General features: G+C 40.0%; 1 protein-coding gene across 1 annotated transcript in view; it reads left to right on the top strand.

Moving 5' to 3' along the window:
• cacna1ba (calcium channel, voltage-dependent, N type, alpha 1B subunit, a) overlaps positions 1–13073 on the top strand; it is a 315954-nt gene that overhangs the window by 252046 nt on the left and 50835 nt on the right. The window contains exons 37-39 of the mRNA XM_076890695.1: positions 3817–3967; positions 5311–5438; positions 6604–6700. Coding sequence (XP_076746810.1) covers positions 3817–3967; positions 5311–5438; positions 6604–6700 — 376 coding nt within the window. The remainder of the gene's footprint in view (positions 1–3816; positions 3968–5310; positions 5439–6603; positions 6701–13073) is intronic.

Genomic DNA, 13073 nt, shown 5'->3' with positions numbered 1-13073 from the left:
CTGTATCAAGCTTCATTCCGTAGTCGGTATTCGTAGCCAGCCTCGTTAATGATCTCCTTGAGGGGATTCAGGCCTATGCATAACAGCAGTGGGGTAGATACGGGACTTGATGGCGACTTGTGCTATCAGCTTGAAGTTGGCCTCTATTGTTTTTTGCCACACCCCCATGAGTCCCTGATGAAGGCTCTTCAGGTCCTGTTGATCTTGTACAGTTCTAGGCATTCCAGGATCCAGGTGTGGGATATTGAATCATAGGCCTTCTTGTAGTCAATCCAGGTGCACAGGTTGGTCAGTCTAGTCTTGCAGTCTATGATGTCTGACAGGAGCTTCCATGTGGTACTGTTATTCAAGATTCAAGATTTTTATTTGCCATTTGCACACAGGACCAACAGTCCATACACATTGGAATTCTTGTGCATAGCTCTCCAGGTCAAATTATTCTTTACAAAGTAAAAACAAAGCAACTAAAAAAGAGAATAGAAATAAAGAAAAGAATGGAGCAATCATTGTATTTACTATATACAAAACACACTGTACAGAGAGGGTGGTAATACACTTCTTAGCACTGAACATATAATATTGCACATTTTCACAAATCTGTTTCACAGATCTGTTTCAGTGAGTATATTGCACATTAATCAGTGATTTATCCCATTGTATATTGAAATGAGGTGAGGTAGTGCTGTGTTATTTTAAGTGTTCAGTGTTTTTTTATGTTATGCCATCAGTCTGACTGTTGTATGTTGAGTGTTATGTTGAATATTCAGTGTTTGTGTTTTGCCATCAGTCTGACAGTTGCGGGGAAAAAGCTGTTGAAAAACCTTGTTCTGTGTGTGATGATGCTCTCAGCTCTGTTGTGTCTAAGGATGTATATACACTTTTTGTGTCTGAGCAGAGGGTGAACTAGATGGTGTGGGTCCCTGGTAATTCTCTCTGCTCTTTTTCAGCAGCGTTGTGTGTACAGAGAGTCCATGGAAGGAAGTTTTGTTCCTATGATCCTCTCCGCAGACTTTATGACTCTTTACTGTTATAGGACTTTTCCCTTCTGGGGGTCCTTGGGGATCAGGACTGTCTGGCCTTCATTTAGCCATTCTGGATGTCTCTCATCAACTAGCAGCTGGTTCATTTGTACTGCCAGATGCTCGTGAAGTGCAGTCAGCTTCTTCAGCCAGTAGGCATGAACCATCCCAGGGCCTGGTGCTGTCCAACTCTTCATACTGGAGATCCTTTCTTGGATATCTGCCACTGTGCTGGTTACTGAACCCTGTTCAGGGAGGTCTCTGTGGTCTGCTCTTTGATCCACTATCCGCTGAGTATTGCTGTTATGGATGGCGTCCTTCTCCCATATGTCCTTCCAGTATTGCTCGGTTTCCAGCCTTGGTGGTGCTGTTCTTATATTATTCCCTTGCCACTGAGAGTACACCCTGGCTGGTTCTGTGGAGAAAAGCTGGTTTATTCTCCTGCCTTCAATCTATTTGGTGTACATCTTCAAGCGGCTGGCCAAGGCTGTGAGTCGTTTCTTGGCAGTTTCCAAGGCCTCAGGTATGGACAGCTTGCTGTACTTCTTAGGCACCTTCATTGCACATTTCTGCACCTCTGATAGTTGGCTAACCTCCCTCCATGCTATCTTGATCTTGGTCTCTAGTCTCCTTCTCCATGGTCTGCACTGCTTCTTGTAGCTGTTCAGCTTGTAGCCAAGCATCTAACTGATCACCGTTGCCGTGGTGTAGATCAGTTGGTTAGCCTTGGTAGTTGAGGTAGGTAAGCACTTGAGGTAGGTAAGGTTGAGGTAGGCTGTATTCACAACATCTAGTAGATCTAGGTTACTTCACGTAGGGTACCTCACGTAGTCTTGGTAACCGGCTACGGAGGATCCAGGTTTCAAACTTCACCATGATTCTAGTCGTGTCCAAATTCATGGGCTGCATCCTCCTGAGGACCCTGCCTTTGCGGTCTACGTAGGCCAGGTCCTCAGTAGGTTGGGTAGACCGGAAGTAAACGACTGTGAAATTGGACGGTCTTGCCTTCTGATGCTGTCTCGATGGAGTTTAATAAACTCGGCCGTCTGCTCCTTGCTATCTAAAATATAACAGGGCACTGGCGTAAATTCTCGACCGTCTCACACTTCTGTTTAATCAGTTTTCTGTTTGATGTTTTTTCAGCTGTGTGAAAACCACCCAGGGCATTTATAAACACACCCGAAACTCTGGCTGATTGGGTCCCACACCCAATTTCACACCTTGGCTCAGGCGATTAGAGGATCATCAGGGGGTCCTTTTGTCCCTCTGTGGGGGGTCACTCCCACTAGGTTTATATCTGGGACTCTCCACCATTTGACCTTAGAACTGAAGAAGCTTCTCGGATGAGAGGTGAAACGTCTTCAAGCAACTTAAAGAAGTCCAGACGCTTTTCTTTGCAAGCTCCTTTGACCCTGAAAACCATACATTTCACACCTGAGCCTCAACTCTCGCGGCCCAGTACCAAACGACTCACGGACCGGTACCGGTCCAAGGCCCGGGGTTTGGGGACCCCTGCTCTTAATTGTTGTGACGCGTGTTCGAAATGCAGAGAGGTGCGCTGGATTTGCCACACGGAGCAGTGCGAGAGTAAAGCATGAGGGAGGGGCTAATAATCGGCTCAGTCATTTTTAATGATCGTTGAAAGCCCAGATCGTAATCGTGATTAAAATTCAATTAATTGAGCAGCCCTACTTTGTCGGGTCGCTGTGACGTAATCGGTCTACAAATGCGTCCTCAGGAGGATGCAGCCCATGAATTTGGACACGACCTCTATCTCTCAGGTCAGTTCCTCTCGTACACCATGGGCCTCTTAGCTGCATTTTTGATCAGCGCTCTCCTTGCTCGTCCTGTGAGTTTAGGTGGACGGCCTTATCTTGGTAGGTTTACAGTTGTGCCATGCCATACTCCTTCCGCTTCCGAATGATCGGTTGAACAGTGCTCCGTGAGATGTTCAAGGCTTGGGAAATGATTTTGTAGCCAAAGCCTGCTTTAAATTTCTCAATAACTTTATACCTGACCTGTCTGGTGTGTTCTTTGGACTTCATGGTGTTGTTGCTCCCAATTTTCTCTTAGACAACTTCTGAGGCCGTCACAGAGCAGCTATATTTGTACTGACATTAGATTACACATAGGTAGACTCTATTTAGTCATTAGCACTCATCAGGCAATGTCTATGGGCAACTGACTACACTCAGACCAAAGGGGGCTGAATAATTACGCACACCCCACTTTGCAGTTATTTATTTGTAAAAAATGTTTGGAATCATGTATGATTTTCGTTCCACTTCTCACGTGTACACCACTTTGTATTGGTCTTTCACGTGGAATTCCAATAAAATTGATTCATGTTTGTGGCTGTAATGTGACAAAATGTGGGAAAGTTCAAGGGGGCCGAATACTTTTGCAAGCCACTGTGTGTTTGTGTGTGTGTGTGTGTGTGTGTGTATATATATATATATATATATATATATATATATATATATATATATATGTATATATATCTCGATATATCGCGCTTTAATAAGAAACACACTGTTCTTTTTTCTGCAAGACATATTAGCATCAGACTGATCTTCCTTCACCGAAAATAGTCAAAAATCAACCATGTTATTTTAAGTCAAGTCAAGTTAAAATTTGTTTTTCAATAGCACATGTAAAAGATTAGTATACATCAAAGTGCTTCACAATAATTTTAAGTTTGTTGAAGCTGAATTGGGGTGATGCACAGTGTTGTCAATGACTTTATTCTAACCATTTCTGTTTCTCTCTTTCCTCTTCTCTCTCTATAATGGATCAGGAGTGCAACTGGAGAGGCTTGGCATGAGATCATGTTATCATGCTTGAGTCACCGTACATGTGATGAGCGATCAGGGACCCACGGAAAAGAGTGTGGCAGCGATTTTGCCTATTTCTACTTTGTCTCTTTCATTTTTCTCTGCTCTTTCCTGGTCAGTACTGAAGCCTAAATGTCGCCATTGCAGCTGACACATTTGATTGTTTAACTATTGGCCAAAGAGTTTAACTGACTCTTACTTCTGCTTTTTTATAATATTTACGTCTAAATTGCTGATCACAACACAGAGTAAATATAAAACTTACTGTAAAACCTCGCAGCTGCCCATCTTTAAGCCACCTAGTCAGAAATACACATGTGCTAGTTAGTCATCACACATATATTTGGGACAGAGTAATGATCATTACTGGTCATTTCCTCAAATTTTTAATGAATGAATAAATCAACACTTGTTAATGAGTTTTTGTTAGTACAGGATTTTTGCTCCCTGAGAAGATACACATCCAGTATTCCAGCTGTTTAATTTTTTACATACATGCCAGATCCAGTATGTGTAATCAATACATGATACTTAAAAATGTGTTTTCAAGCCACTTAAAAATACAAAATACAGCATATCTTTTTTAAAGTAGCAACAGTTATATTGCTAAAATATAATATTGACCCTCCTAGGACCTGGCGTCCTCATATGTGGACATCACATTTAGGGTTATTTAGACCAACATATACTCAATTTTGCTCTACAAGGGCCTGATATCTACTTACGAGAACATTATACTGCTACTGTTATACTGAAATTTTAAACGAATATCCTCATATGTGGCTCTCATTTTTCTTAGAAAAAAAAACTGGTAAAAAAAAAAAAAATCTGGTAATTCTTTGTTTTTACATTAATTGGGTCCTAATCAACCCAAATATCAAAGAGAAATTAAAAATACATGCTGTGGAAGAGTTCAGGTCTTAGGAGGTTAAGATGTATGTCCTCTGTGTTTTTGGCATTATAAACTTCATTATAAACTGCTGTTCCATTTGTAATAAAACATTAAGACAGCATAAAAACAATGAAAGTGAAAAGTCATAATCAAAATATAAGAAAAGGTTCTTAAAAAATGGAAACAAGAATAAATCAGAATCCACAGAATGCATAGAGGTGGCATTAAAGTTATTGAATTAAAAACAGTCGAAACAACGGTATTAAGCTTTTTTTGAAGCAGTTTTTAAATGTAGATAGATATATTCTAAAGGGAACTGTGGGCATGTTTGCACATGTTTGCAATTACAATTAAGTGTTTTTGTTTGCTTAACATCGATAATACTGTGAAGAACTATTTCAACATGTTTACATCAGTATCTTGTCTAGTTAGATAACATTTCATCTGTGAAATCCTAGAATTTAGTGTTAGCTTTTATTAGAATATCATAAAACATAAAAATACATGTCTGTTATTTTTTATATTTCAAAACAACAGGTCTAACTACCTTATGTCTGTCTTCTAGATGCTGAACCTGTTTGTGGCAGTCATAATGGATAACTTTGAGTATCTGACCAGAGACTCGTCCATCCTGGGGCCTCATCACCTCGATGAGTTTATCCGGGTTTGGGCTGAGTACGACCCAGCTGCGTGGTATGTTCAAGCCTTCATCTGGCCCCAGAGAACAGAATGCACAGTAAAGTGAAGGAAAAACCTCTCTAGCCTTACTCCTCTCTCCCCTGTTTGTGACTACGGTGACTGAACAAGGCCTCATTCCTGTACCTTGTTGTTTGCAGTCAGCCCTCTGATAATTATTGGGATTTTGTTTTTTTGTTTATTGTTTTGTTTTGTTTTATTTTGGAAGCTGTCCTGAACGGTTGTTTATTTATGTGCTTGTTCTTTTCCGCAGCGGACGGATTTCCTATAAGGATATGTACAATTTGTTACGCATTATCTCACCCCCCCTTGGCTTAGGGAAGAACTGCCCTAATAGGGTAGCATACAAGGTTTGCAAATACCAGACATTTCCATCACTAGGGTGCTTTGTGTACCTCTATGCCAAGAGAATTTTAACTGAATGGCTGTGCACCAATGAAATCGCCTTTACACTAGCACTTGCCCCTTCAAACTGTCTGGCTTTGATGATCCTGGAGTGGAAACAAAGTTTTCAAAGCCGCGGCACTGTCCCAACATGCTGCCTGCCATAAGACTTTCTTCTGTCTGTAATGTTTTAACTGCAGACTGCAATTTACTCTACAAACTGAGCCTTCAAAAGTCTTAAATTCAATTCAGTTATGGCAAATCAAAATCAGCAAGAACAATGTGATCTTTTTTGTACATGTCTGCCTCGTGAAAGTTAGGCTATGAGCAACCACAGCAGATTTCAGGCTGGCATTGAAACCTTTGTCTCCGTACACCCTGGTTGTAGTACCAGTGAGATGTCTGCAAGCATGCTGTGGCAGACATCCCCATTATACTGCTCTCATCTCTCTTCCCTTTCATCAGCATCCTGTGTGGGTCTGAACATTGTCCCATTTTTCTCCCCTCCTCCCCTGACTCACTCTTTACCATTCCATGTTTCCTCTCAGGAATCCTGAGCTCCATGGCGATGCATCCATCCCTGCGCCCTGACACAGTGGCCGAGGATGGCATATACCTTCCATCTCACTCAAGGAAATCTATTAACAACAGATTTCTGTTTTTCCTTTCCATTATTCTGCTGTTTTGTTGATTTCTTTTTATTTATTTTCCCCTTCTCTAACTTCCCATCCATCTCTGTTTGCATTCTATTTATGTTTTGATTTCCTACCCTGTGAAGTGGCCGTATCAAGTACCTCGATATGTATCAGATGCTGCTCCACATGTCCCCACCCTTAGGTTTGGGAAAGAAATGTCCGCCAAGAGTCGCCTACAAGGTAGACCCTCCTCTTCCGCCACTTTCTTCCCCCTTCTCAACAATCTTTTTTCCATTGGCGTGAACTCAAGCCAATGTCTTTGCTCTGCACTATTCCCACATTTCTTTGTTTTGCTAGTGCTCTGATATTTTGAGTGTAAGTCACTCATCTTTTCTGTCTTACGGTTTTGCTAATAGTATCTGCTGCTTTGGGTTAATACCCATCCCTAATTATAAGAACATAGCCCTTAATAAAGAATGCTTGATTAAGATATATAATGTATATGGAGGGAAATTGCTCCGTTGCATCACTATTTCCTTTCAGTGGTATACCCTAGTTTGGTTTTTATTTTGTGGAGCAGTGAGTTTTGCGTGCATGCGTGCGTGCGTGTGCGTATGTGTGTGCAATTATGTATGTCCAGGTGTGTGTGTGTGTGTGTGGGTATGTCTAGCTTCTGCTGCTTTTCTGTGGAAGAAATGTTTTGTATATGTGCTTTTGACTCTGTGGTTCTGTCTGTACTGCTACTACTTTTTTTTCTCTCATTTTTCTGTCATATCATCTCAGTCTGTTCACTGTGTGGAAATATCTGTTGTGTGCATGTGTCTGTGTGTGTTTCTTTCTTTCTTTTTGTGTTAGAATATTAGAGGTGCTAAACCTTGATTTAACCTCTACACTATTTCTAGCTGATCACATTATCTTTATCCGGATAGCCAATCTAAATAATGAAATTTGCATGTTAACACAGGGGCAAATGCAAACAATGTAGTCATATACAGTGACTAAGTTACATTTGAGGAAATCTTTACACTGTGGTCAACTTGTTTATAAGGTTTAAAGACATTGAACAGGAATTTCCAGCAGGATTTCTGTATTGATTACTCAATTACTCAAACATTTTCATCTTCACCAATGTGTAACACTGATGTGCGTGTTTCGAATACTCCCAGATCAAAAAAGGATTTGGCACCAAAGAGCTCAATGATTTGGACCAGTAGGTTCGGCTACGTACAGGAGAGGCGAACTGAATGAGACTCAGACAACCGCGAGTTTTGAAAAATAACCGGAATTGTATTTTTCTTCTCAATTAGAAACAACAGGACATTATGACAAACATACAAAACATTTACAAATGAAATTATCCCCTTTCGGTACCAGTATTCTCTTAATAATACCTTTTGGCAAAATCACAGTAATCACTCGATGAGAAAGAAATCTTACCTGGGTGCACCCTTTCTGGAAGTACAGTTCACATCCAACAATGAACCACAATTTCAATCATCAGCATGTAAATGTTAACACTTATTTGCATTTTCACAGACTTCGTTTACAAATAGCAACAGTTAATCAGCTGGAGGGTTATTTCCGACAGCTCACACTCACTTTTGTTCACATTCATGGAATGTACAGAGTCCGTAAAACGAGTCCTTAAAACTACCCGCCCGTGAGTCCAGGGGGATGTGTGTGAAGAAGGGGGACTACGAGTACAAAATGGCGTGGTGTGTTTCTGTTTTGTTGCATCTGGCCTACCACACTCTGATGTGCAGGACAGAACAAAGTCATTTGGTCCTTCAACGGGGTTGGCTCGCCATCAATTTCAGGATCCGTTGGAATGCACCAGGAAGATACAAACCAAAGAAACAAAAAAAAAAAACCTGACCTGTCAACGACAGTGTCATGGGACATATTAAGTTCCTCATAAAATCACAATTCACACATTCGCTTCAACTACTGGGTTTCAGTAAATTGAACAAAGTTTCCTACAGAACATTCCTAAACAATTATCATTAAACACTGGAACATTTTACTTGCAAGGCATTCATGAAACACAGATAAATAATGAACAAGTAAAACACTTTGCTCACCGATCTCAGAATTAGAAAGACGGAGCAGCGCGAGATGGCGCACGACTCGTCTTAGCAATATACATACAGTAAAACAATCTTTCATAAACGGCGAGTGCTAGCTCTCCGTCTATATTACTCTTTTTCACACCTCGTCTCAGTAAATCGCCGTGTCTCGTTTCCTCACTAGCTTGCTCATGGAAGGTTCGCGAGCGAGAGAGAGAAGAGAAAAATCTGTGTCCTCCTAGGCAGGGGCGGCAGGCGGAGCCTGTACCACGTTTCAGCAGCTCATTGGCCTAGAGTAACATGTGTCTAAACCAGAACAGTTAACTCCTTAACTGCTGCACCTATGGTTTATTCATTACAAATGAAGTGTGCTGCTTAGATTAATGATTCTTTTCTTATTCTGGTATATTCTAGTTAAGCCATACTCAAATATGGGTTACAAATGTCACAATTATTACCAAAGACAGTCTGAGTAAACTAATAACAGAAAAGGCACATAACAGAGTGGGACTCATGTTGGAGCAAAATGACCATAAAAAAATTCTGAGATTTTTTTTTTTTTTACACATTTCAATAATTTTTTCCTGTATTTGTTAGTAAATTGGCGATCCTCGCCCCACCTTTACTCCTAAAGGACCTTTCTTGGATGCTGCTTTTGTACCAAATCATAATTACAATCACCCGTTGATATCACCTGTTTCAAATCACATCATTATTTAGCCAATTTACCTGATTACTAGCCCTAAATTGCTCCTGTCCCAACCTTTTTTGGAATGTGTTGCAGGTCTGAGTGACAGGTAAGGATGTATATTTACAAATGAAATTAAACTGACCAACCAAAACATAAAATATTTTGTGTTCATATTGTCTGCAATGAAATACAAGTCAAAGTCAATTTAGAAATCACTACTTTCTTTTTTTATTTTCTGTTTTCCTATTTTATTCCAGTTAAAACTCACCTCAGGTAGATATGCAAAAATGGACAAAATGTAGTGTGCCATTTACAAATGTTACATTACATTCATAATGGTTGTACAGTACTAGGCAAAGGTTGTAGGCACTTTAAAGAGTCTGGAATCTTTTATGCTCTACAATAACTCTAAAAGGTTACAGTTTGTATTTGTCAGAATACTGAGTCAGGTAGCCAGCACAGTTGAATTCAGTGAAGCTTTGTTAGTTACTTCTCGCTCCAATTATAAGAGCGTGCAAATGCATAACCATGTAAACAAAAAATGAAATTAACATCTCTCACCACTTACCTTGTTGTGTGAATGCCTCACCGGCATTCACACTATTGAGATCCTGTTTCTCTTTATTCTTCCTTTTTCTTTTTCTATTTGCTTCCGTACATTTTTTGCCGCTTAACTAGTCCCTCAGTTTTTATGCCATTATCACCATTCAAATTTTTACAGTTTCTATCAATTCTGCTCTTTCCAGCTCCCATTGAAGTGAATGGCACACATCCCATAAAACGCTCTAAGTGGCATGTTTTTGAACCTTAAGTACTTCCACATACTTTCACCTAGAACCACCATTCCACCTTTAAACCATTCTCCTGTTCTTCTGCTACTGCTGTCTAATTCAGCTTTTCCATAAGTTCTACCATTTCCCTTGAATTAATTTTTAACTTTTGTATGAATTATGAGGATTTGCATGGGTTGCTATCGTTGATATGGACTGAGAGTTAGAGTGCGTGCACTCTAAGCTCTGAAACCCTTCTTCATGTACGAACAAACTCCTGTTGCTTACTCAACTTTTGCTGAACCCACACGAATTATACATCAAAACGTAGGTATTTTTGTTGGCTTTAAGACAGTGTCACTATCATTATCGTGCGAGTTACGTTTTTTTCACAATTTGCCTCGAAGTGACACAAGGTCTGAAAACTTCCCATTCAAAGTCTATGGGGAGGTTGTGAAACTTAGAGCTGAAATTCTAACTGGAGGCATTTTCGAATCGTCATATCTCCTTAACAAAGCAAAGTTAAGACATGAGGCTTGTGCCAATATATCTTCAGACACTTTGAGTGTTCTAAACAGTTTTTACAATTATCTTATCGTTGAGCGATGAATTACGTTTGTTTGAGGGGCGGAAATCTGTCCTCTCAGTTTTCAAACTCTGGAAATGAAGCCGTGTGGTCATATCTCCGCGATGGAGGTACAAAGACCTATGTACCTCCGTCACAGTGAAAGTTCACCAAAGTCTGCTGATTCACCCAGTACAAAAATTATGCTTCTATCCCACCGACTTTTTGAGTTGCACAACATTTTGTAACACCAAAAAACGGCATTTTTCGCCTCTCACCGCAATCTAATTCTGACTCCTCATCACTCTGTTTTCTGAGCCCCCCCGCCCCTGTTCCAGGTGGCACAATTGGTTATGACACGGGTCTGCAGCCCAAACGTCTTGGGTTCAATTCCACCTTGTTCCACAGGTTTTTTTTTTTTTAACTACAAATTAATACACTATCACAGTCCTGCAATTTATATTGCTAATTTATTACAATTCTGCTACGTTTTATGATTTTGGCAGCATTTCTAATATGGACCTCAGATTCTTGTTAATGCTCCATGGCAGAAATACATACAAGTACACAGCCTGATGAAGCAGACAGAAGTAGTACCTCTGATTGGTGGACTAAAATTTAGCAGAACCAGGTTGTTCTGCCTCTTTTCAGCAGAAGGTTCAGCGTTTTCACCTCTTATCAGCACAAATCTCAGCCTCTTCTGCTTTTTTTTTTTTTGTCAGAATTTTCAGCTTTTTCACCTTTTTTAGTTACGTGAGAACCAGTTTGGCTCAATGAGTAGCTGAAAAAATTTCAGCCTCTTCTGCTCTTTCAGAAGAATTTCAGCCTTTTCACCTTTTTCTAGCATACAGTTCTGCTTCTTCACCTCTTTTCACAACAATTCAGCTTCTTCAGCCCCCTGCACATTTTTTCTCTCATCATATCTCTCGTTGACACAAGAACTGCTATGGTTCAGTGAGATGAACAGCTGCTGTGAGATCTGTTGGTGCAGGTTTGAATCCTACTTGTGGCTGTTAGCACACTTCTGCTCTGCTTGCATGCACTCTGCTTTAGTGACACTGTTCAGTGTACCCTTTTTAAATAAACCAGTTTTCAGCAAACAGTTCAGCTTCTACACAGTTTTCAACAGATAGTTCTCCTTATTCTGCTGTTTTCAGATTCCACTACAAGGCATTCACACAGCATTTTCGCAGGAAATGCAACTTTTTCTAGTTTTTAACTGTTTGCCACTTTTCTGGATGGATGGACCTTTTGCGCATTAATATACCGTTTCTTTAATGATACACTGGAATGCTTTTTTTTTTCAAGATTCTTCAAAACTTGAAAATGCTCTGCCTTTAGATTTAGGTTTATGCTTTTTTTTAGCTTGTAAGCTTTGCCTTTGAGACAGCTCTGCAATAAAAAGGGGACGCGGAGATAGTGAAACAATTTTAACACTCCCTGGATTGTACTTATACCTCAAAAAGTTTGTTATGCCTAAAAATAAATGTAAAAAAAACCTCATGTTATAATTAGCCATAAAAAAATTACAGCTCTATTAACTGCTAAATGCAAGAAGGGTTGAACATGACCTAATGTGCTGAAAAGCATTGGAGCGGCTCTGCTGAACAAATACCATTTTCAAATGGTTATTTTTCTGCAAAAAATATTTATTTCATTGCATAAAAGACAAAACATATGTTGCTACAGGTAAATCTTTAATAGGTCAATGACTTCTGTTATTGTTAGTGGTTTGAGTTAAGGATTTTTTCTTTCCAGCTGATTGTGCAGCCTATGATTGTGTGTGTACATTTGCTAAAGTGAGTGTGTGGCCATGTGTAAAAAGGCCTGAGTGTGTGTATATGTTTGGCCCTCAGTTCTCCATCCCCGTTTCATTCTGACTCTGGTCTTCTTATTCTCTGCACTGCCACTGATAGCACATGTAGGTGAATGCTTTTTGTGTTCAGGGGAGCTCAACTCTTACAGCAACAATCCCATAGCATCCTTTATGCAAATAGTGGTTCCATTAATGCTGTATGAACCAAGTCTTCCTGCTAAGTCTGATCAAGCTTGGTGGAATTAACTCTTTGATGCTAGTATCCACTGTACATGTAGAGCATACTCAGCTTCTCAACTCCAAACTGATGATTGCTGCGATGGCAACCACAGAGTCGAGCTCCTGCGACTGTTGAAGCACCTTCATGGTTATGTGTTACATGCCTTCTCTCGCCTTTTTTTCGGTCAATGTCAGTCTTGCACCAGTGCCCTTTGACTTGCAACATAGTGCATACTGTAGCTAGTAGCAGTGTATGTCAATGTCTAGTTTGTCTCCTGTATATTCTTGTAGAGAAGGCTTTTTGTGTGCTGAAATATATCTCTGGAGCATTTCATCAATCTAGAGAAACTTCCACATAATAAACCAAATTTAGCAAAGAACATGAATCATTTGAGGGGATAGGATCACTTCAGCACACAGACTGATTTCTCTGGGTGAAATTTATGTTTTTATTAAACAGTTTGTTATGATCAGTGACCTAATGTC

Source organism: Maylandia zebra, linkage group LG12 (assembly GCF_041146795.1).
Source record: "Maylandia zebra isolate NMK-2024a linkage group LG12, Mzebra_GT3a, whole genome shotgun sequence".
Classification (NCBI taxonomy): Eukaryota; Metazoa; Chordata; class Actinopteri; order Cichliformes; family Cichlidae; genus Maylandia; species Maylandia zebra.
This window is presented reverse-complemented; position numbering and strand designations above follow the sequence as displayed.